Raw genomic sequence first — 25852 nt, 5'->3', positions numbered from 1 at the left:
TTACTGAACTGAACTGAGACACACAGCAAAAATGCATATGATGATGAGGGGCAGAGATTTGAGTGATATGTCTACAAGCCAGAGTAGGCCAGGGATAGCTGACAACCCCCAAAAGCTACAAAGAAGCAGGGAAGAATTCTTCCCGGCAGCCTGGTGAGAAAGCATGGTTCTGATGACACCCTGATTTCAGACTTCTAGCCTCCACATATTTGAGAGAATAAATTTCTATTGTTTTTAGCCACTCAATTTATGGTTACATGTTATGAAACTAATATACTAGTTAAAGAAGCAGAACTATGGACCAAAAACTGTAATAGAGCTATAGAAGCATAAAGAAAGAAGACATTGCTTTCTAAATGTCATGCACAGTAATTCTCAGAACATCATGTTTCTTTGCAGAAACTTAGTAAGCTATCTGACTTTTAAATTTACCGTGGTTTTTTTTATTGAGGTATGATTGATGTAGTAGTAGTGTTAGTTGATCAGTTGTGTCTGACTCTTTGCAACCGCGTGGACTATAGCCCACCAGGCTTCTCTGTCCATGGGATTCTCCAGGTAAGAATACTGAAGTGGGTTGCCATTCCTTTCTCCACAGCATCTTCCCAACCCAAGGGGCAAACCCTGGTCTTCTGAATTGCAGGCAGATTCTTTACCGTCCTAGCTATGTAGGAAGCTCTATGATTGACATACAACATTATATTAGTTTCAGATGTACAGCATAGAGATTCAAAATTTGTATGTATTGTGAAATGATCACCACAATGCATCTAGTTAACATTTGTTATTCTGTGTAGTTACAGTGGGTTTCCCTGGTGGCTCAGACGGTAAAGCATCTGCCTGCAATGTGGGAGACCTGGGTTCGATCCCCGGTGGGGGGAAGATCCCCTGAAGAAGGAAATGGCAACCTACTCCTTGTAGGCTACAGTCCATGGGGTCTCCAAAGAGTTGGACACAACTGAGCGACTTCACTTCACATAGTTACAGAAGTGTTTCTTGTGATGTAAACCTGTAGGATTTATTCTCTTAGCAACTTTTAAATATGCTGCACATTATTACCTATAGTTGCTGTGCTGTACATTATATACTCTTGACTTATTTTATAACTAGAGAAGTTTGTACCTTTTTATTTCTTTCACTCATTTCTTACACCCTGCCTCTGTCACCCACCAATCTGTTCTTTGTAACTATAAGCTTTCATTTCTTCTTTTTTTTTTTCATGTATAAGTGAGATCATAAGGTATTTGTCTTTCTCTGACCTATTTAAGTTAGGATAATGCCCTCAAGGTCCATCTATGTTGTTGCAATGGCTGTATTTCATTATTTTCTATGGCTGAATAATATCTCTTTGCATGGATGTACATACGGTGTACCTATATATTGTGACCTTGGGCAAGCCACTTACTTTTTTAAGCCTCAGGCTTCCCTGGTGGCTCAGCTGGTAAAGAATCCGCCTGCAATGCTGGAGGCCTGGGTTCGATCCCTGGGTTGGGAAGATCCCTTGGAGAAGAGAATGGCTGGAGCATTCTGGGCTGGAGAATTCCATGACTGTATAGTCCACCCGGTCCCAAAGAGTCCAACAAGACTGAGTGACTTTCACTTTCTTATTTGCTTCAGCTACATTCTCTCTGGCAAGCATGGTTGAGTAAGGAAACAATTAAACAATGTCTGTCCATGGACCAATCAACAGTAGCTGAATAAAAGAAATTAATGTGGATTTGAAATCTGGGCTTGAGTGGACTCCCTGGGAAGGCAGTTTAACCTTCCTAAGCCTGTTTCTTTACCTGTAAAAGGGCAATAAGATCTCACCGGGTTGTTTAGAGGATGAAATGAAATAGAATACTGTATATATATTTTAAGTCTGGTATTCAGTGGACGCTTAGGAACGCTACAGTAATACGTGGAATCTAAAAAATACAACAAAGTAGTGAATATAACAACAACAACAACAACAAAAAGACAAATAGAGAAAACAAATTAATGGTTACAAGTGAGGAGGAAGGGGCAATACACGAGTGGGAGTGTGGGAGGTACAAGCTACTGGATGTAAGATAAGCTACATGGGATAAGTAGGACACAGGGATATAGCTAATATTTTGTAATGTAAATGGAGTTTAACCTTTAAAAATTGTATAAACATAAAATTTAAAGGAAATGGCAACCCACTCCAGTATTCTTGTCGAAAAATCCCATGGACAAAGGAGCCTGGCGGGCTACAGCTAATGGGGTTGCCAAGAGTCAGACACGACTAAGTGATTGAGCATATAGAATCATGAGCTGCCTCTTGTTTGAAATCACTTAAAAAAAAAAAACTTATTTGCTTACAAAAATTTCGCTTGGAAAGGAAACTGAAAACTTCTGGGGTACACCCGCCCACGCTGTACGCGGGAGTCGGGAATCAAATACTCTTCCCTTCTCCCCCTCCCTTCCTGGGGTGGCCCCCAGCGGCCGGGAGCCCGGGGACAGGAAATGCCAAAGAAGGCGGAGGCGGGGCCGGCGGAAGCGCTAGCGCGCCGCTGTCAGCTGCGCCGGAAGTTCCTGGCCAGGCCTGGCGGTAACCTTGGAGTCTCAGCCGGTGGTGCTGCCGCCGCCGTCGCCGCGGGGGTGGGCTTTGGGAGTCCAAGCGTCAGCCGGAGCCAGGCCTGTTAGGTGCCCGGAGCCTCCGGGGTTGCGCGGGAGTTCGCTGAGGATCTCGGGGAGCAGGAACTGCGGGCGCAGGGCCGCCCAGCCGACATGTCTCTAGTTGCGGAAGCCTTAGTCTCCCAGATCGCAGGTAGCGTGTGTGGCCGCGGACCCGGACGGAGGCGGGGGCCGGCGTGGGGTAGTCGTAGGGAGCAGTGCGGCTTTAAGCACTGCAGCTTTCCTCCAGCCTTGCAGCATTAGACGCTGAACCCAAGCTTCGGGATCGAGGCGGGCACTGACTACCATCTCCTGGATGAGAAAACGGGGAGAAACGTGGGTAAGGTCAGCCTGGAGGAGTGGAAATCCCATGCGTTTTTCCTGGGCAGTGCTTTGTCCAGCTACCCATTGGGTCTGGAGGTGTTGGGATAAGTGGAGAACGCTGTGGGCTGGAATTAAGGTGAGGGGCGTGGCCATATCCGAGAGCTTCAGAGTTAAAAGTATGGGGGCAGCCTCGGTGTGGGACCTGAAGTTTAAGGTGCATGTCACTAATGAGTCGCCATTGTCATTTGAGAGGCCAATGAAGTTTCATCTCAGAGCAGCACAGTATTGCCATTTGCTAGGTCTCCAGCATTCACTGACACATTTTAAAGACTGCATGAATTTTTTGAAACACCTTTGACTTGACGGACTGAACATGACTGTTGTAAATAGAGTTACAATATATTTTGAAAATTTCTGTTATTGAATATATTTCTGTTATCGAGGTTCTTATTTGCTGTAGTGAAAGATAGTAAATATTGTTGAGAAAGTGAGAGATTATTGTAGGTATAGGTTGATGGGTTAATCTTTAAATGGAGTTAGTCTTAAACGTCCTAGAAGTATTTTCATTGAGTACAGTAAATATTTAGTTACCCAGGATACTTAGATACCTTTGCAATAAGGTAGTATTTTTGAAATGGAAAGTATTGAATGTCATGGAATTTGCCAAAATGTTTTTCATTACATTTTTGTTAAAATTCATTTCCTTTTTCCTTTTCTCAATCAAAAACATTGTCTTCTAAAAGTGAGGGAAGCTCCCACTAGATTGCAAGCTTCTTGAAGGCAGGAATGATACTTACATTGTTTCTAGTATCTTGAGGACCTGTCGGTGCTCAAGAAGTATTCGTGACCTGAATCAATGAATAATCTTGAGATTTCAAGCAATGATTATTTGTTTTTACAGTTTATGTTTTTTAAAAAGTTAGATCATGAATTAGATTACTATATTAAAATATTTCATATATTTAATATTATAAATATATAATATTTAATATATTAATACTATATTAAAATATTTCACAATGTATGCTGTTACTGGTATACAGTGTGCATGTTCCCTAATGTGTGATTTCTTAAGGAAAAAATGAATATCTTTTAATCAATTTGGAACTTTACTTCAATTACTGAAATTTAGGAGTTTCTATGAATTTGATCAGTCTGCCATCTTAGCCTGGAAAATCCCATGGATGGAGGAGCCTGGTAGGCTGTAGTCCATGGGATCACAAAGAGTTAGACACAACTGAGCGACTTCACTTTCACTTTTCATTTTCACGCATTGGAGAAGGAAATGGCACGCCACTCCAGTGTTCTTGCCTGGAGAATCCCAGGGACGGGGGAGCCTGGTGGGCTGCCGTCTCTGGGGTCGCACAGAGTCAGACACGACTGAAGCGACTTAGCAGCAGCAGCAGTAGCCATCTTAGCTATTTGGGGTGATCACTCTAGGTGGAGGCATTTATAGATGGATAATTCAATAAGTGGTGTTGGGACAGCTCTTAAGTTATGACACTGCAAGAATAAATTCTAGATGGATTAAAAATTTAAGTGTAAAATAAGAACAAAAACCAAATTGTAATAAAATAATTAGGAAAAATATAGGTGATATAGTGTAGGATGTGGAGAAGGCAATGGCAACCCACTCCAGTACTCTTGCCTGGAACATCCCATGGATGGAGGAGCCTGGTAGGCTGCAGTCCGTGGGGTCGCGAAGAGTCAGACACGACTGAGTGACTTCACTTTCACTTTTCACTTTCATGCATTGGAGAAGGAAATGGCAACCCACTCCAGTGTTCTTGCCTGGAGAATCCCAGGGACAGGGGAGCCTGGTGGGCTGCCATCTATGGGGTCGCACAGAGTTGGACACGACTGAAGCGACTTAGCAGCAGCAGCAGCAGCAGTGTAGGATGCCTAAGCAAGACACAGAGTTCAGAGTGCATGGAAGAAAAAATTAACAATTTTTGCAGATACATTTTAAAAGCTTTGTATGATGAGGCACATAAGTTTCTACAAATTAATAAGAAAAAGGCAGACCAACAGAATCAAAGATAAAGGATAAGAACAGGGAGTTTACTAAAGGGGAAATGCAAAACTGCAGTGAACATACGAAAAGATGCCCTCCATCACTAATTTCCACCCAGTCAGATGGGCAGAAATGAATATGATAAATTTTAGTACTGACTCTGGCATGGGGAAAACAGTTGTCCTCAAAGTATTGGGGAGTCTGTAAGAAACAGCTGGTTTTGGGGAACTTAACATAGCGATATTTATTTAAATGCTACTGCAGATGGTGATTGCAGCCATGAAATTAAAAGACGCTTACTCCTTGGAAGGAAAGTTATGACCAACCTAGATAGCATATTCAAAAGCAGAGACATTACTTTGCCAACAAAGGTCCGTCTAGTCAAGGCTATGGTTTTTCCAGTGGTAATGTATGGATGTGAGAGTTGGACTGTGAAGAAAGCTGAGCACCGAAGAATTGATGCTTTTGAACTGTGGTGTTAGAGAAGACTTTTGAGAGTCCCTTGGACTGCAAGGAGATCCAACCAGTCCATTCTAAAGGAGATCAGTCCTGGGTGTTCTTTGGAAGGAATGATGCTAAAGCTGAAACTCCAGTACTTTGGCCACCTCATGCAAAGAGTTGACTCGTTGGAAAAGACCCTGATCCTGGGACGGATTGGGGGCAGGAGGAGAAGGGGACGACAGAGGATAAGATGGCTGGGTGGCATCACCGACTATGGACGTGAGTTTGGGTAAACTCTGGGAGTTGGTGATGGACAGGGAGGCCTGGTGTGCTGCGATTCATGGGGTCACAAAGAATCGGACACGACTGAGCGACTGAACTGAACTGAACTGACTCAGAAATTCTTCATGGGATTTATCTGATAGAAATATAAGGGCCAGTATTTATACAACTGTAGTAATTGTAGTATTATGTGTAATAGCAAAAACCTAGAGACATCCTAAATATATGTTAAGTTACAGCATGCGTGGTCAGTTGTGTCTGACTCTTTGTGACCTCATGGACTGTAGCCTGCCAGACTCGTCTGTTCATGAGCTTTTCCAGGCAGGAATACTGGACTGGGTTGCCATTTCCTACTCCAGGGGAATTCCCTCATCCAGGGATCTAACCTGCCTCTCTTGTGTCCTCTAATTGGCAGGCAGAGTCTTTATCACTGCACCACCTGGGAGGGTATAGTTATGGCATGCCCACATTATTACAGGTACTAAAAATGTAGAGGTATAGCTGTTAAGCTTTCCTGGTGGCTCATTGGTAAAGAAACCACCTGCCAATGATGGGGACGTGGATTCAATCCCTGGGTTAGGAAAATCCCCTGGAGAAGGAAATGGCAACCCATTCCAGTTCTTGACTGGGAAATCCCATGGACAGAGGAACCTGATGGGCTGCAGTCAGACACGACTTAGTGACTAAACAACAATAGCAACATAGCTGTTAAGCATATTGGCTTGAAGACTCTGATTATCTTAAACATTAATAAAAATGAGTTATAGAATTATATATATATAGTATGAACTATTTAAATAAATGAATCCTGTGTAAACAGGTATATGTAAGCAAAAAAAATGTAGGAGAATATTCAATTTTAACTGGTAATTTCAGAGTAATAAGGATAGTGTGTTGGTGGAGTGAGAATATTTTACTTTTAAATGTAAATGCTTATAATTATAAAAATTTGAAAGATTATATTTTGGCAACAGCAAAAAAAATGATGGCTAACATAATTTATATGAAACCTTGTATTTGACTATGAAGTGTGACTCAAATTCAGCAACTATGCACAGTATTCTGCTTCTTGTCACAGCTATTTGTAAGGCCTCCTCAGACAGCCATTTTGGTTTTTTTTGCATTTCTTTTTCTTGGGGGTGGTCTTGATCCCTGTCTCCTGTACAGTGTCATGAACCTTCGTCCATAGTTCATCAGGCACTCTTGTCTATCAGATCTAGTCCCTTAAATCTATTTCTCACACCGTATAATCGTAAGGGATTGATTTAGATCATACCTGAATGGTGTAGTGGTTTTCCCTACTTTTCTTCAATTTAAGTCTGAATTTGGCAATAAGGAGTTCATGATCTGAGCCACAGTCAGCTCCTGGTCTTGTTTTTGCTGACTTTATAGAGCTTCTCCATCTTTGGCTGCAAAGAATATAATCAGTCTGATTTCAGTGTTGGCCATCTGGTGATGTCCATGTGTAGAGTCTTCTTTTGTGTTGTTGGAAGAGGGTGTTTGCTATGACCAGTGCGTTCTCTTGGCAGAACTCTATTAGCCTTTGCCCTGCTTCATTCATTCTGTACTCCATGGCCAAATTTTCACAAATAGCTATGAAAAGAGAAGTGAAAAGCAAAGGAGAAAAGGAAAGATATACCCATTTGAATGCAGAGTTTCAAAGAATAGCAAGGAGAGATAAGAAAGCCTTCCTCAGTGATCAGTGCAAAGAAATAGAGGAAAACAACAGAATGGGAAAGACTAGAGATCTTTTCAAGAAAATTAGAGATACCAAGGGAACATGTCATGCAACGATGGGGTCAATAAAGGACAGAAATGGTATGGACCTAACAGAAGCAGAAGATATTAAGAAGAGATGGCAAGAATACACAGAAGAACTATACAAAAAAGATCTTCATGACCCAGATAATCATGATGGTTTGATCATTCACCTAGAGCCAGTCATCCTGGAATGCGAAGTCAAGTGGCACTTAGGAAGCATCACTACGAGAAAGCTAGTGGAGGTGATAGAATTCCAGTTGAGCTGTTTCAAATCCTAAAAGATGATGCTGTGAAAGTGCTGTACTCAATATGCCAGCAAATTTGGAAAACTCAGCAGTGGCCACAGGACTGGAAAAGGTCAGTTTTCATTCCAATCCCAAAGAAAGGCAATGCCAAAGAATGCTCAAACTACCGTACAATTGCACTCATCTGACATGCTAGTAAAGTAATGCTCAAAATTCTCCAAGCCAGGCTTCAACAGTAGTTCATGTGAACCGTGAACTTCCAGATGTTCAAGCTGGTTTTAGAAAAGGCAGAGGAACCAGAGATCCAAGTTGCCAACATCTGCTGGATCATGGAAAAAGCAAGAGAGTCCCAGAAAAACATCTATATCTGCTTTATTGACTATGCCAAAGCCTTTGACTGTGTGGATCACAATAAACTGTGGAAAATTCTGAAAGAGATGGGAATACCAGACCACCTGACCTGCCTCTTGAGAAGTCTGTATGCAGGTCAAGAAGCAGTGGTTAGAACTGGACATGGAACAACAGACTGGCTCCAAATAGGAAAAGGAGTATGTCAAGGCTGTATATTGTCACCCTGCTTCTTTAACTGATATGGAGAGTACCTCATGAGAAATGCTGGGCTGGATGAAGCGCAAGCTGGAATCAAGATTGCCGGGAGAAATATCAATAACCTCAGATAAGCAGATGACACCAGCCTTATGGCAGAAAGTGAAGAAGAACTAAAGAGCCTCTTGATGAAAGTGAAAGAGGAGAATGAAAACGTTGGCTTAAAGCTCAACATTCAGAAAACGAAGATCATGGCATCCGATCCCATCATTCCATGGGAAATAGATGGGGAAACAGTGTCTGACTTTATTTTTTGGGGCTCCAAAATCACTGCAGATGGTGACTGCAGCCATGAAATTAAAAGACGCTCACTCCTTGGAAGGAAAGTTATGACCAACCTAGACAGTATATTAAAAAGTGGAGACATTCCTTTGCCAACAAAGGTCCGTCTAGTCAAGGCTACAGTTTTTCCAGTAGTCATGTATGGATGTGAGAGTTGGACTATAAAGGAAGCTGAGCACCGAAGAATTGATGCTTTTGAACTGTGGTGTTGGAGAAGACCCTTGAGAGTCCCTTGGACAGCAAGGAGATCCAATCAGTCCATCCTAAAGGAAATCAGTCCTGAATATTCATTGGAAGGACTGATGCTGAAGCTGAAACTCCAATCCTTTGGCCACCTGATGCAAAGAACTGACTCATTTGCAAGGACCCTGATGCTTGGAAAGATTGAAGACAGGAAGAGAAGGGGACGACAGAGGATGACTTGGTTGGATGGCATCACCGACTCAATGGACATGAGTTTGGGTGAACTCTGGGAGTTGGTGATGGACAGGGAGGCCTGATAATGGATAGCGATCACTGTGAATAGGGAGACCCACATACACACACACACAGACAGACACAGACACACACAGACGCTTACGTTCTTGTGGAGGTTGGCCAACCAGACGCTAAGGCCACAAGGTAGATAGCCATGAAAGGGCTCCAGGAGGAGAGAGCATGTGCAGCTGCTTGCAGAGCCTGAGCTTTGTTTGTTAGTAAGTTAGGCCCACCCAGGATAATCTCCCTTTTGATTAACATAAAGTCAGTTCATTGGGGCTTGCTTTAATTATGTCAGCAAAATTCCTTCGCCTAGAGTAGTATTTGAATAACTGGGAGGTGTTTGCTACAAAGTGGCTGTCTTCCCTCTATGTTCCCAACACCTGCTGGAGGATGTCCCTTGTAGCTTACCCTGATAAGACACAGTAGAAAGGGTATTGTGGCAAAGGTAGTTTAGTCTCACCAGTTTAATGGACTTCAGAGCCATCACAGGTGTATATGAATTTGCTGATATAAATGGTACTTGCAAATACATATTTGTGTATCTAACTGAATAGTTTATTTGGATAAATTTTTTAAGGAGAGAATTTTGAATTTTTCTTTTAACTAAGTGACGTGGAAAGGAATGGTCTCTAGATAACGACATGGCTAGATTAAGAACTGTAAAAGGATAAATAGTCTGGATATTGAATGGTTTTCAGAATCTTTTATAACAGGCTGTGTATTTTAAATTTTCACTTGCTTTTTTTTTAAACTGGCAAGATTTTCAATACATTTCTTGAGTTTCAGGTTAAAAAATTATTTTTTACAGATAGTTGGGTATGAACATATCCTAGGGAATGATTCAGTATTCGCATTTGGGTTGTGTGACCACATTTGGCGTAGTCACTGTAGTAGCCAAAGGGATGGAATACTGTGACAGGAAAGGGCTGACTCACTTGCGTATCTCTGTACCAGGAGTGTCTCCAGCTTTTTAGGGTTCCACGCTCATCAGATACATGCAAAAAGCTAGAGAAATACTGAATTTAAACTGTAGGAATCTTCTACAGTGCTGATCACTTCCTTCGCTTTGCTTTTTTCTTGTGGACTTAGAAGTGAGAGTCAGACCTGAGTTCTTATTCAGCTACTTGCTAAATGTGTGACCTTAGGCAAGTCACTTGCCTTTTTAAGATTCAGGTTTCTTATTTGCAAATTGGTAAAGATAATTGTAGATTATTTAAGGAGTAGATAAGAAAAGATAGAAAATGTTTGGCATTGTGTCTGGCACATAGTAAGTGCTCAATAAGTGTTCATTAATGTTATTTTTGGCTCATTTACCTATCACTTTCTCTCTCTCACTGGACTTTGCCTCTGTCCTCTTGTGTAACAATACAAGTTTGGTAAAACTTGTAAAATTGCTTTTAGATAGAATACATAATTTATATCAATAATATAAAATATCTGTAAACAGTTATTACATTTATTAAAGTTACTCCTATAACAAATTATTCTATTTGTTTCAAGATTATACCTTTGATAAGTTTCAGCCATATTTATCTTCATTATATAATTGAATCTTCAGTATAGGTAATAGATGTAAATACTCTGAGGCTTTTTCAGTGGTGGTTTATTTATGAGGTTTTGCTGAAAAGTTTTAGCCTTAAAAAATTAATTGCTGTGTATCTGGTTGATGATTAGAGTAAGTGTCCATTTTTGACCCACTGTGCTAGATAATACATAGCTGCTGATATTTAACAATTTGATCCTTTTAGGTGTTGTTTTTGTTTTATGGATAAGGAAATTGAAACTTGTATAAAAACAAGGCTACTGGAGTAAGATAGAACTGAGTTCTAAGCTCGGTTCTGCCTTTTGTTTAATAATCTTGGGCAGACCTTAGTAGGATAGTTTCCTTATTTGTGAAAGGGAGATAGTATATTTTATAAAGTATGGAAGGGACCTCATTTAGGGTGGTACATGGTATGTTTAGTACATGGTGGTTTCTGTTATACTTTGTTTTCCTGGTGCCTTTGAGGTTGTTACCATTGTAATATCCTCGTAATATTTTGGACACCAAAATATCGGAAGTGTCTTTATTTTTATTAACTATACCATCTTTTCTGAGTTAGTGAATGTTACTTCACTAATGTGTTGATATATTTTAAACATATTAGTCAATTTCATCATAGCACAGTTAATAATCTTTTGAAATCAGGGCAATGTTTGTTCTGTTCTTTATTTAGAAGCTCCGTAAACTACATAAAGGATGAAAAAGAAGACTTGGGATATTTCATTTATCTCATTGTGGGTATGCAGGTGTTTAATTATTTAAATGTATTAATAATTTCCTTCTAGCAATAGCATTACTTTATGGTATCATCTCGGAAAGTAGTTTTACAGCGTTCCATGGCATCCTTATGTAAACATGAAGTTAAGTGTAATAAGTACAGACATGTTTAAAAATTTTGTTTTTATATTAGTAATAAACTTTTTTATTCCATCTTTCTTTCACATGAATACTGGGAAATCTGGACTTAGAGCATTTCAGGAGGATTCTAGAGGCTCAGTGAAGTGGAAACTATGGGTTAAAAGTCCTTTAGATAATAGAAGTGATGCTGTTGGTCACAGGTTTATTGAGAATAAAGAAATGATAGTCAGGGCTCATATCTGTATATCGAATATCTAATAATCATTGCAACCGATATTTGAAAAAATACATTAAATTTCTTTGTTATTGAAAATAAAGGTTTGTTAGTTATTTGTAATCTGCATTCGGAGGCTCTTCCAGTATTGAGGAAGGCACTGAAGGATTAGTAAGAAGCTATTGAATTGGCCATCACATTTCAGAGAATCTTTTTCATTTGTGTTCATTGTAGGAATAGTCTCATGCTGTAGTGCTTATCACCTTGGCACCTGTGAAGTAAATATTGAAGGGGCAGATACAAAAACAAAGACAAAATAGGTTATACTTCAGATTAGAGGCAAAACACAATTTATTGACATCAGTGTGATCTATTTTCTTTTATCATGTTTGTATTCATGAATAGGTTGGAAACCAGATTCTTAGAGCCAATAATTTGTTTCATTTTAGAAAACTTTGGTATGCTGTGAAGACCACATGAGAGACTTGTTTTTGATGTTGTATTAGTCCATATTAAGCATAACATGAATTTTGTATGCTTTATTAACAATCTATACTCTTAAATTACTTGACTTTTCATTTTTAGCTTAAAAGATTTTGGTGCTCCATAAAATTTGTCAGTCTCTCTTCTGTGAGAACTTCTGAGTTATTAATGTTAGCTCAAGCCTTTCATATTTGAGTGAAAATTGAAAGAAAACATCATCAAACTTCTTAACATTTTTCAAACGTTTTTGATATTTCTTGATAAGCAGTTATCAGATGGACTGAAGATGTCAACTGGAAATGAGATATTAAATTCAGGCTTCTCATTTTTTGTTCAAAGACAGAAGTTATATTCAGCAAATCCAGCTACAGACATTTATGTGTAGAAGTATCTGCCTTGGCAGTAAGAGAAATGCATGTTTAATTTTTTATTGCTTTGTAAATGATCCTGTACTCTGTTCTGGAACACTTTTCTTATTTTTGTACGCTTTATAAATGAATCATGGTTTTGAACTTTTCTACATCAGTAATAAAAATGAAATTTGATTGGTTAGTAATAAAGAAGGTTCTTTTCATAAAAACAATCATTTTTTCATGGCAATTCCCATTAACTGTAACTGCTTTAGCAAAATAGAAACCATAAAAAGCATTTCATTATGCTTATACACTTAGCTCTGTTTTTGTGCTGATTATATATTTTTATCTCTAAGAAATTTTATAAGCCAACGAAGTTACTTCATGACTTAACCTGAGATGTTAATTTGGTTAGATGGTTTTATTTCCAGACTTAGAGCAGGTTTTTGCTGTCAGTTATCTTTCAGGTTTTAGAGAGCAAAAGAGCTGCTTGTATTTTCCATAGAATATATTTTTAGGGTGAGTATCTAATTTGTGCTGGGTGCTCTGCTAGGTGTTGGGGTACAAAACTGGGTAACAATCATTGCTTTTGATGAACTTAACATCCTTGTGTAGGACACATCCATCAAAACAGATAATTTGAATACAAAGTGGTATATCCTATAATACAGATGCTAATTTAGGAAGTCTTTACTGAGCCTTTACCTCTCTCCTCTCAAACCGAATTAGGGGTGTTAGATAATTAGTGAGCGTCTGAACTGCTCTCCCTGCACCCTCACCCTCTGTCTGGTGCACTTGTGATTATTATTATTTATGTTTTTACTCAGCTCAGATTTCATCTCCTCTTGTGAATTCTTTCCTGTCTTCCTCAAGCAGGTTGTTATTTCTTCAAGAAGATTCCTCTATTGCTTTATACAGACTTCTGGTCTGATGCTTATATTAATGTTGTTGAATACATTCTGTGAGCTTAGAGATTGTATATGGCACTCACACAATTTATCTAGTTTTATTCTTCCAACAGCCTTACAAGGTGGGTCATTTTCCACTTTTTACAGATGAAGTAAATGAGGCAAGAAAGATTACACACCTTGGCCTAGGTCACTTAGGCAATAAGTTGTAGAATGGGGAGGGGAACCCAGCCATGTCTCACTTCGAGACCTGTGTTTTCCCCCTACCCCACCTGTATTGGTTTATTGTATTCTAAATGGTTATGTGTATCTCAGTCACCTCTTCTCACTCCCCCTATTCTGTGCCCCCCACCTACTCAACAAAATTAGATCCTAGAGAGCAGTGGCAGTTTTATATTAATCTTTGTCTATTTATCATCGTCCTTGGTACATTTTGCAAGTTTAATAACCTGTGGTAGTTCAGTTACAGGCTTTAATATACTTTTTTCTGCCTCTCTGAGGATTTTCTTTCCCTGTGTTCCTTGGTTATGAAGGGATTCTGTGATGGTTAGGCTGTATTATCTTGTTTCCTGTTTATTTTGTCTTTTTGTTTTTGTTGTTGTTCTTGGGGAATCTTGCAATTCTGCCAGGATTTCTGGAGATATAACAACAGATCAAATCCTCTGTAGGGAATCATTTGTCTCATGGCTACCAGAGAGGAGTGCGGCAGGAGGAACAGAGAGTTCTCTGGTTACCTAGCGTGATAGGAGTGAGTGACTCTATGTCTAGTATTAGAACATAGTAGATATTTAAAATAACAGATTCTATTATTACAATGATTGTAATGAGTTTAGAGTGGTGGGGAGGATTGTTTCTTAGCTGAAGGGACATTTATTTTCCATTTACCAGGATTAGATTTAGAAAACCATTAAATCTTGAAGGTTAACATTGTTAGCAGTGTTGAGGTCTGATATTTGTGTGGGACTGTTTGTCTTTTCTCAGTTTTTTGGCCAGATATTGGACTTTTAATCTAAACCAGCTGTTTTTGTATAGCTCTGCTATTGATCACATATTCATCATTGTTTCTGAGAAAAGCTCAGACATGGTGTCAGTGTTTCCTCTTTGATGAATTCCAGATTACCATTTTTAAAAACAAAATTCGCATTTTGAGCCCTAGCTACAAGGTTCATATCTATTCATAGTCACTTGGAGTTGGCCAGCTTTTTATTGGAAATTAATGAAAAATGATGGATCATTTTTATAATGAGACAGAGTCTAAACATAACCCTTTGAGAGGATGACATATGAATCCTTACTGAATAAGAATGGAACGTTTTCAGTTTTAGCTTGTATTCAGTGTAGTCTGGGTTATTGGCTTGATTATGCTATGAATTTGTTTTCTTCACCCTTGTTAACCTCCAGAAATTTGTCTGTTTTCTGAAATTGATCCTTGAGTAACTTTTTGAAATTGATCTCTAGTTTCAAATAGATAGGTTCAAATGGCTCACGTTCAAATCTCATAACTACTAACTTAATTTTACTTTCCTTATTGATTACATTTAATGGAAAAACTATCATTTAACCACTTTCTGTTTCCAGAACAAGTGTGGCCTCAGTTCATTAATCTTAAAAGCTTATTCTGGAACACTGTAAAACTGCAACATGTTAACTAAAGTATGTTTTAAAACATGGCTTTAAGCCATATCCACAAATACTTAAGTAGAATAAGATGGGCAAAAATCTTCCTGAATAAAATTAATCTACACAGATCCTTACTGCCACATTCTTTAATGAGGCAAATGAATGAAAGGGGTGAAAAGAACTTATTCTTACTTCAGGTGTACTCCATGCCCTCTGGACAGTCTTTTTTTTTGGTCACTGACCATCTTCATCAGATTTACTGGGCATGCCTGTGGCAAGTTTGGATTCTTGGCCTTCATTTCTACAGTATCAGAATCTCTGAGTTTAGGGTTTGATGGAAATACACAGTTTTACGAAGTTTTTTAGGGGATTCTTGTATATTAAGGGTTGAGAACCATTGTTGTAGAATGATGATAATTGCTTTAATTATAATTAGTTATAATAATTATTACCCAAGTATGTTTATTTGTGGGTTCTGTAAGAGGTTAGCTAACATATTTGTGTACGCTGGAGCCACTATCTGACAAACCCTAGCCCTTGTCACTGATTAGCACTGTGACTTTGGCAAATTATTTATGGATGTGCCTTAGTTTTCTTACTGTAAAATAGGGATAATAACGGGAGTGTCTGCCTCATCAAGGGCCTCGCAGGTGGCGTCAGTGCTGAAGAACCTGCCTGCCAGTGCAGGAAACATAAGAGACGTGGGTTCAATCCTTGGGTCGGGAAGATCCCCTGGAGGAGAGCACAGCAACCCACTCCAGTATTCTTGCCTGGAGAAACCCATGGATCGAGGAGCCTGGTGGGTTGTAGTCCATAGGGTCGCGAAGAGTGAGGCATGACTGAAGCGACTTAGCACACATGCACCTCGTAAAGTTGTTGTGAAACAGTTACTATGTCAAGCACTTAAGTGCACAATAAATGGAAGAAGTGTTTTAAGATCTATTTATGATCTATAATTTATATACCTTTTTAAGTGTAAAGTTAAAAAAAATAGTATATTTATAGAGATGTGATTATTAGCATAATCCAGTTGTAGGATAAACATTTTCATCACCCCCAAAGGAAATTTCTTGCCTGTATACAATCATTTCTATTCCCAGGCCTGCCTAGTCTACCACTAACCTACTTTCTGTCTGTAGATTTGCCTTTTCTGAATATCTTGTATAAATGGAATCATACAGTGTGTATTCTTTAGTGGTTGGCTTTTTTCACTGGGAATAATGCTTTTGAAATTCATCTATGTTGCATCAGATATTCTACTTGATTCTTTTTTATTGCCAAATAGTGTTCTATGGAATGGATATACCACATTTTGTTTACTCATCAGCTGATGGTCATTTGGGTTGTTTCCACCATTTGATTATTATGAATAATGCTGCTGTGAACTTTCTTGTACAAATCTGTGTGTGAACATGTTTTCCCATTTCACATGGGTGAAATCCTAAGAGTGGAATTGCTGAGTCATAATGGTAATTTCCAGAAACCACTAAACATTTTATATCCCCACCAGCAGTGTGTGAGAATTCCAAATGCTCCATAGCCTTTAAATATTTGTTACTGTCTGTCTTGTTAATTATAGTCATTTTAGTGGCTCTGAAGTGGCATCTCCTTGTGGTTTTGAATTGTATCTCCCTAGTGACTCATGATATTGAGTATTTTTTCATGTGCTTGTTGGCCATTCATAGAGAAATATCTATTCATATCCTATGCTCATTGAAAAGACTGAGTTGTCATCTTTATTACTGAGTTGTAAGCATTTTAAACTATGTGCTAGATATTAGCGGTAAAATTCTTGAGGAAACTTAACTGCTGTCACCATCACCGCCACCACCACTGCCATCATCATCTGTGAAAGTAGAAGTCTAATTTTTTTTAAATTTATTTTTTTATTGAAAGATAATTGCTTTACAGAATTTTGTTGTTTTCTGTCAAACCTCAACATGAATTAGCCATAGGTATACATATATCCCCTTCCTTTGAATTTCCCTCCTATCTCCCTCCCATTCCACCCCTCTAGGTTGAAACAGAGCCCCTGTCTGAGTTTCCTGAGCCATAGAGCAAGTTCCTGTTGGCTGTGTATTTTACATATGGTAATGTAAGTTTCTGTGTTACTCTTTCCATACCTCTCACCCTCTCCTCTCCTGTCCCCATGTTCCTAAGTCTGTCTCTGTGTCTGTTTCTCTATTGCTGCCTTATAAATAAGTTCAGTACCATTCTGCTGCTGCTAAGTCACTTCAGTCGTGTCCAACTTTGTGCGACCCCAGAGACGGCAGCCCACCAGGCTCCCCTGTCCCTGGGATTCTCCAGGCAAGAACACTGGAGTGGGTTGCCATTTCCTTCTCCAGTTTTTGAACGTGAAAAGTGAAAGTGAAGTCGTTCAGTCGTGCCCAACTCTTAGTGACCCCATGGACTGCAGCCTACCAGGCTCCTCCATCCATGGGATTTTCTAGGCACGAGTACTGGAGTGGGGTGCCATTGCCTTCTCCAGCTATTCTAGATCCTGTATATATGTGTTAGAATACAATATTTATCTTTCTCTTTCTGACTCATTTCACTCTGTATAATAGATTCTAGGTTCATCCACCTCATTAGAACTGACTCAAATGCAATCCTTTTTATGGCTGATTAATATTCCACTGTGTGTATGTACTACAGCTTATTTATCCATTCATCTGTTGATGGACATGTAGGTTGCTTCCATGTTCTAGCTATTGTAAATAGTGCTGCACTGAACAATGGGATATATATGTGTTTTTCAGTTTTGGTTTCCTTAGGGTATTTGCCTAGGAGTGAGATTGCTGGGTCATACAGTGATTTTATTCCTAGTTTTTAAAGGAATCTCCATACTGTCTTCCATAGTGGCTGTATCCATTTACATTCCCACCAGCAGTGCAAGAGTGTTCCCTTTTCTCCACACCCTCCCCAGCATTTATTGTCTGTAGACTTTTTGATGATGGCCATTCTGACTGGTGTAAGGTGATATCTCATTGTAGTTTTGATTTGCATTTCTCTAATAATGAGTGATTTTGAGTATCTTTTCACGTGTTTGTTAGCTGTCTGGATGTCTTCTTTGGAGAAATGTCTGTTAGGTCTTTTTCCCACTTTTTGATTGGGTTGTTTGATTTTCTGGCATTGAGTTGTATGGCTGCTTGTATATTTTGGAAATTAATCCTTTGTCAGTTGTTTCATTTGCTGTTGTTTTCTCCGATTCTGAGGGTTGTCTTTTCACATTGCTTATAGTTTCCTTTGCTGTGCAAAACCTTTTAAGTTTAATCAGGTCCCACTTGTTTACTTTTGTTTTTATTTCCATTACTCTAGGAGGTGAGTCGTAGAGGATCTTGCTTTAATTTATGTCATCGAGTGTTCTGCCTATGTTTTCCTCTAAGAGTTTTATAGTTCCTGGTCTTATATTTAGGTCTTTAATCCATTTTGAGTTTATCTTTGTGTGTGGTGTTAGGAAGTATTCTAATTTCATTCTTTTACATGTAGCTGTCCAGTTTTCCCAGCACCATTTATTGAAGAGGCTGTCTTTGCCCCATTGCATATTCTTGTCTCCTTTGTCAAAAATAAGGTGCCCATAGGGGCATGGGTTTATTTCTGGGTTTTCTATCTTGTTCCATTGGTCTGTATTTCTGTTTCTGTGTTAGTACCGTACTGTCGTGATGACTGTAGCTTTGTAGCATAATCTGAAGTCCAGAAGGTTGATTCCTCCTTCTCCGTTCTTCTTTCTCAAGACTTCTTTGGCTATTTGGGGTCTTTTGTGTTTCCATATGAATTGTGAAATCTTTTGTTCTAGTTCTGTGAAAAATGCCATTGGTAATTTGATAGGGATCACATTGAATCTGTTGATTGAGTTTGGCAATATACTCATTTTCACAATATTGGTTCTTCCTACCCAGGAACATGGAATATCTCTCCATCTGTTTATGTCGTCTTTGATTTCTTTCATTAGTATGTTATGCTTTTCAGTGTACAGTTCTTTTGTCTCCTTAGGTAAGTTTATTCCTAGATATTTAATTCCTTTTGTTGCAGTGGTGGATGGGATTGATTCTTTAATTTCTCTTTCTGATTTTTCATTGTTAGTGTATAGAAATGCAAGTGATTTCTGTGTGTTGATTTTGTATCCTCCAACCTTGCTAAATTCACTGATTAGCCCTAGTAATTTTCTGATACTATCTTTAGGGTTTTCTATGTACAGTATCATGTCATTTGCAAACAGTGAGAGCTTTACTTCTTTTCTGATCTGGATTCCTTTTTATTTCTTTTTCTTCTCTGATTGCTATAGCTAGGACTTCCAGAACTATGTTGAATAATAGTGGTGAAAACGGACACCCTTGTCTTGTTCCTGACCTTAGGGGGAATGCTTTCAGTTTTTCACCATTGAGAATAATGTTTGCTGTAGGCTTATCATATATGCTGCTAAGCTGCTAAGTCGCTTCAGTCATGTCTGACTCTGTGCAACCCCATAGACGGCAGCCCACCAGGCTCCCCCATCCCTGGGATTCTCCAGGCAAGAACACTGGAGTGGGTTGCCATTTCCTTCTCCAGTGCATGAAAGTGAAAAGTCAAAGTGAAGTCGCTCAGTTGTGTCCGACTCTTTGCGACCCCATGGACTACAGCCTACCAGGCCCCTCCATCCATGGGATTTTCCAGGCAAGAGTACTGGAGTGGGGTGCCATTGCCTTCTCTATATCATATATGGCCTTTACTATGTTGAGAGGTTCCTTCTATGCCCATTTTTTAAAGAGTTTTAATCGTACATGGGTGCTGAATTTTGTCAAAGGCTTTTTCTGCATCTATTGAGATTATCATATGGTTTTTGTCTTTCAATTTGTTAATATGGTGTATCACATTGATTGATTTGCATATATTGAAGAATCCTTGCATCCCTGGAATATACCCAACTTGATCATGGTATATGAGCTTTTTGATATGTTGCTGAACTCTGTTTGCTAAAGTTTCGTTGAGGGTTTTTGTATCTATGTTCATCAGTGATATTGACCTGTAGTTTTCTTTTTTTGTGTTGTTTTTGTCTGGTTTTGGTATCAGGGTGTCAGTGGCCTTGTAGAATGAGTTTGGAAGTGTTCCTTCCTCTGTCATTTTTAAAAAAAGAGTTTTAGAAGGATAGGCATTAGCTCTTTAAATGTTTAATAGAATTCTCCTGTGAAGCCATCTGGTTCTGGGCTTTTGTTTTTTGGGAGATTTTTGATCACAGCTTCAATTTCAGTGCTTGTAATTGGAGTGTTCATAATTTCTGTTTCTGCTTGGGAAAGCTGAGCACAGAAGAATTGAAGCTTTTGAACTGTGGTGTTGGAGAAGGCTCTTGAGAGTTCCTTGGACTGTAAGGAGATCCCCATCCTAAAGGAGATCAGTCCTGGGTGTTCATTGGAGGGACTGATGTTGAAGCTGAAACTCCAATCCTTTGGCCATCTGATGCGAAGAGCTGACTCATTTGAAAAGACCCTGATGCTGGGAAAGATTGAGGGCAGGAGGAGAAGGGCGTGACAGAATGTGAGCTGGTTGGATGGTGTCACCGACTCAGTGGGCATGGGTTTGGGTGGATTCTGGGAGTTGGTGATGGACAGGGAGGCATGCTGCAGTTCATGGGGTCGCAAAGAGTCAGATACGACTGAGTGACTAAACTGAACTGAACTTGATTCAGTCTTGGAAGATTGAAGTTTTCTAAGAAAGAATAGATATGCAAAGTTAAATAAGAGGTTGATGAAAAAGGTTTATATACATTAAAATTTAACTGCTAGGAGAAAAGAACAGTAGGAAAGGCAAAGAAGGGAATAAGTGTAAAAAATATATAATAGGTTTAAAAAATTAATAATTAAAATTATAAAAAAGAGAAAATAAAAAGAAAATGGAAGAAGAAAGAAAAAAGGGAGAAAAAGGGAAACTCCACAGAACTGCAAAAGGCCAGCTGAGAGGCAAAGGTTTATAACGACAATAAAAGGTGTGACTGAATATTTGCATATACATATGCACCCATAAGCAAAATGAAAACAGTCCAGCAAAAATAAAGTGCAATAGATTGACCTGGCGAACAAAGGAAACCCAAAATTATATCTACCAGAACAAAACTAACTAAAGCACAAACTGGAAAACAAAACTAAAGCAAGGTGCCAATTGGGGAATAAAGCAATGAAAATAAAACTAACAAATATGTTGAAGAAAGAATAGATACGCAAAGTTAAATATAGATAGATAAAGAAGATTTATATACATTAAAGATTAACTGCAAGGGGAAAAGGACAGTAGGAAAAGCAAACAAAGGAATAAATATAGAAAACATAATAGGTTTTAAAAATTAAAAAAAGAGAAAAGAGAAAAAAAGGAAAACTCTGCAGAACTGCAAAAGCTCAACAGAGAGGCAAAGGTTTATAACAACTATAAAAAAAAGTGACAGAAAAAAAAAGCGCAAAAGCTTAATTAGATTTCATAATGCCAGTAAAATCGACAACTACAACAAAGTGGGCGAAAAAAAGGAAAAAAATCCAAAAGAATCTAGAGAACAAATCAAAACATAAGAACAATAAATGTTTTTCTTGAGTCACTGCTGTCAAGAGTCCTTTCCTTCGCTGGAAGTCACAGTCCACCTCACCTCCCTAGGATGCCCTCCTAGGATGCTTACCTCCGGACCTGCTGTAGGGGCAGCTCAGATTCTTATCTGGTCCTACTCCAATTTGTTCTTGCCTCCAGTGTCCATAGCTGTCAGAACTAGTGTGTTTTCTTTTGTGGGAGCTCTCAATGACCTTTTATATATTCCGTAGACACAGAGTCTGCCTAGTTGATCGTGTGGATTTAATCTGCAGCTTGTACAGCTGGTGGGAAGGTTTTGGTTCTTCTTCCTTAGCCACACTGCCCCTGGGTTTCAATTGTGGTTTTATTTCCACCTCTGCATGTGGGTTGTCCACTGGGGCTGCCCTGGAGGACTTGGGTTTGCCCCTGTGAGGGCCAGTTGAGGTGGTGCAACTGCTTGGGTTGCAGGGGTTCTGACAGCACCAGGTACTCAGGGGAGTTGGTGGCTAGAGCAGAGGGAAATACAGTGCTCTAGAGCGTATGGCAACCAGTATTGGCCCATATGTTCCAGTATTCTTGGCTGGAGAACCCCGATCCCTGACAGAGAAGCCTGGCAGGCCACAGTCTACAGGATTGCAAAGAGCGACCTGTGCGCTACCGAAGCGACCCTGTGTGCATAGATGCAAGACTTTTTTTTGCCTGTGGCAGCTCTGCCCCAGTGAGAGTTGAGTGTGAAGGTGGCACAGCTCTTGGCTGGCGGGGACTCTGGCGGTGCCAAGTGTGCAGGGACACGGACTGCCTCCACTGCAGGAATTATGGCCCTATCAGAGTCTTTTTTTGAGCCTCTTGTAGCTGGCAATCAGAAGGCCTCTTTGGCCAGTCTTTCTCTGTAGCTCTTCCTGTTCAGGTACTTAGAGGGTTCCCTTGCCTGGGGTCCTTCTCTGTTGTTTGGTGCATTGGGCTTCTAGAAGGGCCCCCCTGGTTGGGGTCGTACTCTGTAGATGGGTGTGTCAGGCACTTAAAGGGGCATCCTGGGCAGGGTCCTACCCTACTGTAGTTCAGTGTGTCAGGCATTTGATGGGCCAGCCTCTCTATTGTTCAGGTGCTGATGCTGGTGTGTGGGGTGAGAGAGGCTATGGTGATGGCTTAACCCCTACACGTGACTCAGCAGTATTGTCTTGCTTCTGTGGCTGCCTGGCTTTCCTCCACAGGCATTTCCCACCATAATCTCCTCCCTCATATCCCCTCGATCACGTCTCTTCGCAGCCAACAGCAACCCTCACCCTGGGATTGCTCCACAGTTCCTAAACTCCAGCTCCCAGCTGCTGTGCTTTCTAGAGGACTTGTGTCCCTGTCCGGGGTATGTATGGCTGCAGCAAGGACTGTCTGATTCTCATTCCATTTAGGCTGCCACAGATCAGCTGTTTCAGCCTCAAATGTCTCTCCTCTGACTTAGACAATTGCCCCGATGTGGGGATCGGACCCCTGCTTCAGTTCCCCCACTGGCTGAGGGCAGGTCCAGTCCTACTAACTCTCCTGTTTTTCCCCCTAGTTCCTTAGTCCTACCGAGTTTTGCATGGTTCCATATATTCTTTTCTACTGGTCAGGTACTCCTGTCCGCTCTCAGCCGGTGTTCTGCATGCACTTCTGTGTCTGAAGGCATCTTCCTCATGTATCTGTGGAGAGAGATGTGCTCCACGTCTACCTACTCCTCTGCCGTCTTGTTCTCTTTCTAGGTAGATTTTGACCAGAAGGAGATTTTTATTCTCTAGTTTCATTTGGGCCCCCACTTTGGTTGTAAGGAGGCGGTTCTGCCCCTTACTAGTTTCCCTGAATTTTTAATCAGTCTTGCTTTTCTTCCTCTGCTTCCTGAATGGCAGGGTATTAGAACCCATTTATCTAATGTATCACTCCGTCATGTATCCTCACTTTGAGTGTTTCTAGTCTTTTGTTTGCCACTTTGTTACAGATGAGTTAGGTGGTTGGAGATGTTGACATGGGTTGGTGAGACTGATGACTTATCAGCTGAGGGCTCAGTAAATTGGCATTCCTTTGGCACTCGGGAGACTGTGCACTGTTGTATGTAGTTCTTAGTTGTCTGTAACATGCTGATAGAATTAAGACTTGTTACGAGTGTATCGTGTGTGCAGGCATGCTCGGTTGCTCAGTTGTGTTCGACTCTGTGACCCCATGGACTGTAGCCTGCCAGGCTCCTCTGTCCATGGGATTATCCTGGCAAGAATACTGGAGTGGGTTGCCATTTCCTCCTTCAGGTTGGAATCTTTCCAACCCAGGGATCGAACCCGTGTCTCCTGCAACTCCTGCATTAGCAGGTGTATTCTTTACCACTGAGCCATATCAGGTAATCCTTATTGTTATCTTCAGATGGGCTTGAGTATTATAAAAAATATGGAGATGGGCCATATGGTACCACTAAAGTCTAAGTACCTTAAAGGCAGGTACTTGGTTTTCTTTGTAATTTTATCCTTAAGTTCTTAGACTGGTGCCTGGTACATTATATTTGGGGGGGTATATTTTTTATGTTTATAAGTATATATATAAAATATGTGTGTGTGTTCTGTGAATATATGTTGAATGACTGATAAAACAGATTTGTAGAATGTGGCTAAAAAGCTACATACAGTTTACTACATATATACGACAAGCAATAAAGAATATTCAGTGAATTTTGATGTCAGTCAACAAGTTTTTTCTCCTTAAGGACTGATGGATCAAGCCAAGGAAATGGTTCTAGTGTGGATCTTTTAGAGTTTGGCAGTCCCTTTGTTGGAGAAGTCAATGGCACCCACTCCAGTACTCTTGCCTTAAAAGTCCCATGGATGGAGGAGCCTGGTAGGCTGCAGTCCATGGGGTCGCTAAGAGTTGGACACGACTGAGCGACTTCACTTTCACTTTTCACTTTCATGCATTGGAGCTGGAAATGGCAACCCACTCCAGTGTTTTTGCCTGGAGAATCCCAGGGACAGGGGAGCCTGGTGGGCTGCCATCTCTGGGGTCGCACAGAGTCAGACACGACTGAAGTGACTTAGCAGCAGCAGCAGCAGCAGCAGTCCCTCTGTATTTATCTTACACTTCTCCAGTCTGTCTTAGAATGTCTGCTTCTTGCTTCAGGGCCCTTATTTCAGTCTAAGGTAGTCTTTAATCTTTTATCTGTGCTTTCTTGCAGTTTATTTTTTAAGTGGCTCCTATGAATGTGTCCTCCTTCCCCCTACTCATGTGTTGAAATCCTAATCCCCAAGGTGATGTTATTAGAATATGGGGGCCATTGGGAGGTGATTAGGAATTAGTGCCATTATAAAAGAGATCCCAGAGAGCTCCCTCGCCCCTTCCACCATGTGAGGACCTGGCAGGAAGTCAGTAGTCAGTGACCTGGAGGAAGTCTCTTACCTGAACCCAGCCATGCCGGCACCCTGATTTTGGACTTTGAGCTTCCAGAACTGTGAGAAATAAATTTCTGTTGTTGAGAGCCACTCAGTCTGTGGTATTTTGTCGTAGTAGCCCACATGGACTAAGAGTAACCTTCCCACTGTGTTACAGACACTACCTGTCAGTACTTCAGGTTACGGAAGTGACAGCATGACGCTGTGCCTCTCCACTTGCCAACAGGAGCCACTTTCTTTTTTAAATTTCCTTGAAAATTGAAGCATAGTTGATGTACAATATTGTATAAGTTACAGGTGTACAACATAGTGATCCACAATTTTTAAAGGTTGTACCCCACTAATAATTATTATAAACTATTGGCTCTATTCCTGGAGTTGTAAAATACATGGACCACTTTCCCACATGTTGAACATTGATCTCTGGCTGTTGAGGTGATTGGAGAATGGTTTTAAATTCCTGTTAACGTGAAGAGTCACTTCCTGCTTACACATCCTCTGCAGTATCATTAAACATCCCCTAAGAGACAGTGCCTCAGGGACATTGTCGTTTAATCATTTCATGATCAGTATTATCTGGGATACAGTGTTATCTTTGAATTGTACTATAATTTGAAAATTGAATTGCAGGTTTAATAGTTCTTAAAATTCTAGTTTTGATAAGGTTACATGTCATTATATTTTAAGTCTAAATATCTTGAAAATCTGTTTTAAATGAAGGCTTCATATCATAACTTCCTAAAACTTACCAGGTTTTGAACTTAGTGGCTATGTTGATATCATTGAGATCATCGGTATAGTATTTATGTCAAACTAGTAAATTTATTTCCTTTTCTCTGTGTGTCTTGCAGCAAATTGTCCATGTTTAAGAGCTGCTAAATGTTCTTTGAGCACTT

General features: G+C 40.0%; 1 protein-coding gene across 1 annotated transcript in view; it reads left to right on the top strand.

Annotated features, from left to right (window-relative positions):
• Positions 1-2550: 2550 nt before the first annotated feature.
• Positions 2551-25852, top strand: part of MTX2 (metaxin 2) — an 83354-nt gene continuing 60052 nt past the window's right edge. The window contains exon 1 of the mRNA XM_068968251.1: positions 2551-2770. Within this exon, the coding sequence (XP_068824352.1) occupies positions 2731-2770 (40 nt within the window). The 5' untranslated portion in view covers positions 2551-2730. The remainder of the gene's footprint in view (positions 2771-25852) is intronic.

Source organism: Capricornis sumatraensis, chromosome 3 (assembly GCF_032405125.1).
Source record: "Capricornis sumatraensis isolate serow.1 chromosome 3, serow.2, whole genome shotgun sequence".
NCBI lineage: Eukaryota > Metazoa > Chordata > Mammalia > Artiodactyla > Bovidae > Capricornis > Capricornis sumatraensis.
Note: the sequence above shows the minus strand (reverse complement) of the source record. Positions and strands in the feature narration are given on the sequence as shown.